The 2,838-nt window shown below is 45.7% G+C and overlaps 1 protein-coding gene across 3 annotated transcripts in view; it reads right to left on the bottom strand.

Annotated features, from left to right (window-relative positions):
- Positions 1-2,838, bottom strand: part of DDC (dopa decarboxylase) — a 68,102-nt gene continuing 65,264 nt past the window's right edge. For all 3 annotated transcript variants that reach the window (XM_015424875.1, XM_015424874.1, XM_015424876.1), the window contains one exon: positions 1-207. In XM_015424875.1, the coding sequence (XP_015280361.1) occupies positions 1-207 (207 nt within the window). The remainder of the gene's footprint in view (positions 208-2,838) is intronic.

Below are 2,838 nucleotides of genomic sequence, written 5' to 3' on the forward strand. Positions count from 1 at the left end.
TCACTGTTGCTGCTTCTGGGCCTTCAACAGTTCACTCGCCAGCATCACGATGTGCTTCCAGGCAAACTGGACATGGGCAGATTCCGCCGTGCGAGCACAAATTGAAAAACGCAGCACAAATTTCCCTTTCAGGCGGCATGGAACGAGATGGATCTTCCTGGCGTTGTTTATGCTCTTCAGCAGTGCCTCGTTGAGCTCATTTGTGCCCTAGGGTTGTGACCAGACAAACAAAAAGCAAGTGTGAGCAATTTGGCTAGGACAGCTTTCGGGAAAGGAGGTTCCAAACCGCATCCCCAGGAGTATTGACATTTCTAGCCAGCTCACTGGGTCTACACTTTGCTACAAACTACAAGCCTGTTAAGTAGACCTATATATTAAATGTATGTGTCAAAGGCTCAGAGGGTGACTAGTTGACCTGTGTTGGTAATATGGCTATTAAAAAGTTAAAGGTTTCCTTCGCTCAAAAGCTAGTCAAATCTGACTCTAGGGTTGCGGTGCTCATCTCCGTTTCCAAGCCGAAGAGCCAGCGCTGTCCGAAGACTTCTCCATGGCCATATGGCCGGCCTGACTAAACACCAAGGTGTTTATCTCCTTGCAATTTCTTGCTTTCGAACTGCTGGCAGGAGCTGGGACCAGAGACAGGAGCTCACTCCGTTGCACAGTACTAGGGTCTCGAACTGCCAAACTACAGACCTTCTAGTCTGCAGCTCAGAGTCTTAATCTCTGAGCCACTGCGGCCCAATATTGCTATAGCTGGGCAATATAAATTTGCATGAAATGTTCCTCAAGCATTGCTTTCTTTTCTTTCTGTATATGCTTCAATACTAAATAGATCAAAGTGTCAGACTTTATGTCTTGGTGGAAATCTCCCTCCAGTTGTTCGGTTCTTTATTGTTACGGTCATTTGACCAAACAAATAATCAGTTTTACAGTTTACACAATAAACAACATTTATAGAATAACACATGATCTAATAAAACTTAAACCTGGTTGCAATACAATTTCCATAGCCTAAGCATCAACACACACAGAGAATTTGGCTACTTGGTACATAATCCTAGGGCTCTCATCACATATATCACACTTAGCTTTTTCAGTAAAACTGAGAAGCTTATCCAATAATGGAGGAATGATCTCACGAGCCGCCTTATAATATGGGCAGCCAAAAACCCTATGGACTCGATCTCTTTTAACAAGACATTCTTTCTCAGCACTGCATCCCTGGTATTTCACTTATAATTTATTTCCGTGGTTCACATCTCAGCCTGCGGTTTGGGTTGCCTTAAATGTGATCCAGCTTACTGTGCCAGCATACACTAGAAGTGTACGTAAATCCTATACGTGCATTCCACCCACCCCTATAATCTGGAACTACGTTACATCTGAAGACAGAAAGACAGCTCAGTTACAGGAGGATGGCCTTTGGCACAATGCTAGAAGAAGAAGAGGTTGGATCTATATCCTGCCCTTCTCTTGAAGTCTCAGAGAGGCTTACGATCTCCTTTCCCTTCCCCTCCCAACAACAGACACCCTGTGAGGTAGGTGGGGCTGAGCAGGGGTAATTTCATAGAAAAAGAGGTGCAAGAGCTCATTAGCATAATAACTTATTAGCATAAGTCATTTGCATATGCCACACCCTCTGACGTGTCAGAAGGCAATACCCACCGCTCAGGCTCCACTGGACTGTTTTGGGTTGCTACACGGACTGGTTTTGGTTGGTAGGCTTTTGGGGGGGGGGGACATGCAGATCTGTCCTTGCAGAGGAGGGAGAGCTTGTACCTGAATAAAACTTGGTCTTAAAGGTGCCACTGGACTGATTTGGGCCGGGGGGCGGGGGGGGGGCTCTGCAACTTACCTGGCTGCTTCTTGCTCTGACTGAGGTCTGCTGGGAGCAGGGGGTGGAGCTTGTTGCATGTGCCCACCCCCTGGGCTCTTTACTGCCGGAGCTCCACTCCTGTGCACTCCTGCAGGAAATGACCCCTGGGGCTGAGAGAGCTCTCTCAAGGACTGCTTCTTGAGAGAACTGCTCTGAGAGAACTGCTGACTGACCCAAGGTCACCCCAGCAGCTGCACGTGGAGGAGGGGGGGAATCAAACCCGGTTCTCCCAGTTTAGAGTCTGCACTCTTAACCACTACACCAAGCTGACTCTTTCTTGGCGGCATGCAGAAGGTTCCAGATTCAATCCCTGGCACTTCCAGCTAAAAGAATCAGGTGGTAAGTGTGAAAGACCTCTACCTGAGACCCTGAAGAGCAGCTGCCAGTCTGAGTAGACAATACTGACCCTTGATGGACCGATGGTCTGATTTAGTATAAGGCAACTTCATATATGTACCTATTTATTTAAATATGTATTCATACATCCCTCTCTCCCAATCATCTTGGTTCCTGAGGTGGTTGACAACATACTATATCAGGTTAAAAAAACCCTGTAATACCAAGCCCTTAAAACAGTAGAACAGCAAGGAATAAAAAATAAAATATGGCAAACATTAAAACATAAGAACCTAAAAAATACGACTAAGCAGAAACATTTTTTTTAAAAAAAGAAAATAAAACAGCCAGCTGCAGTCAGTAACAGCAGCAAGATAAATAAAACCCAACAAAGTGCAAAATCAAGAGGACAGGAGCAATTTTAAAAATTAACCTCCAGTTTCAGCTGATCTGTGAAAATTCACCTAAAAGCTTTGAAGAACAGATAAGTGCCAGGTGAATACTGAAGGGAAAGCCACTCCGAAGTCGGGGTGCCACAACTCAAAAAGGCCCTGCTCCCAGATGTACCTTGTCTCAGTTGAGGGATACTGAGCCCAAGGGGGCAACCAAAATGAGCAGGCAGGAAT

This window comes from Gekko japonicus, unplaced genomic scaffold, assembly GCF_001447785.1.
Source record: "Gekko japonicus isolate JY-2015 unplaced genomic scaffold, Gekko_japonicus_V1.1 scaffold1220, whole genome shotgun sequence".
Lineage (NCBI taxonomy): Eukaryota > Metazoa > Chordata > Lepidosauria > Squamata > Gekkonidae > Gekko > Gekko japonicus.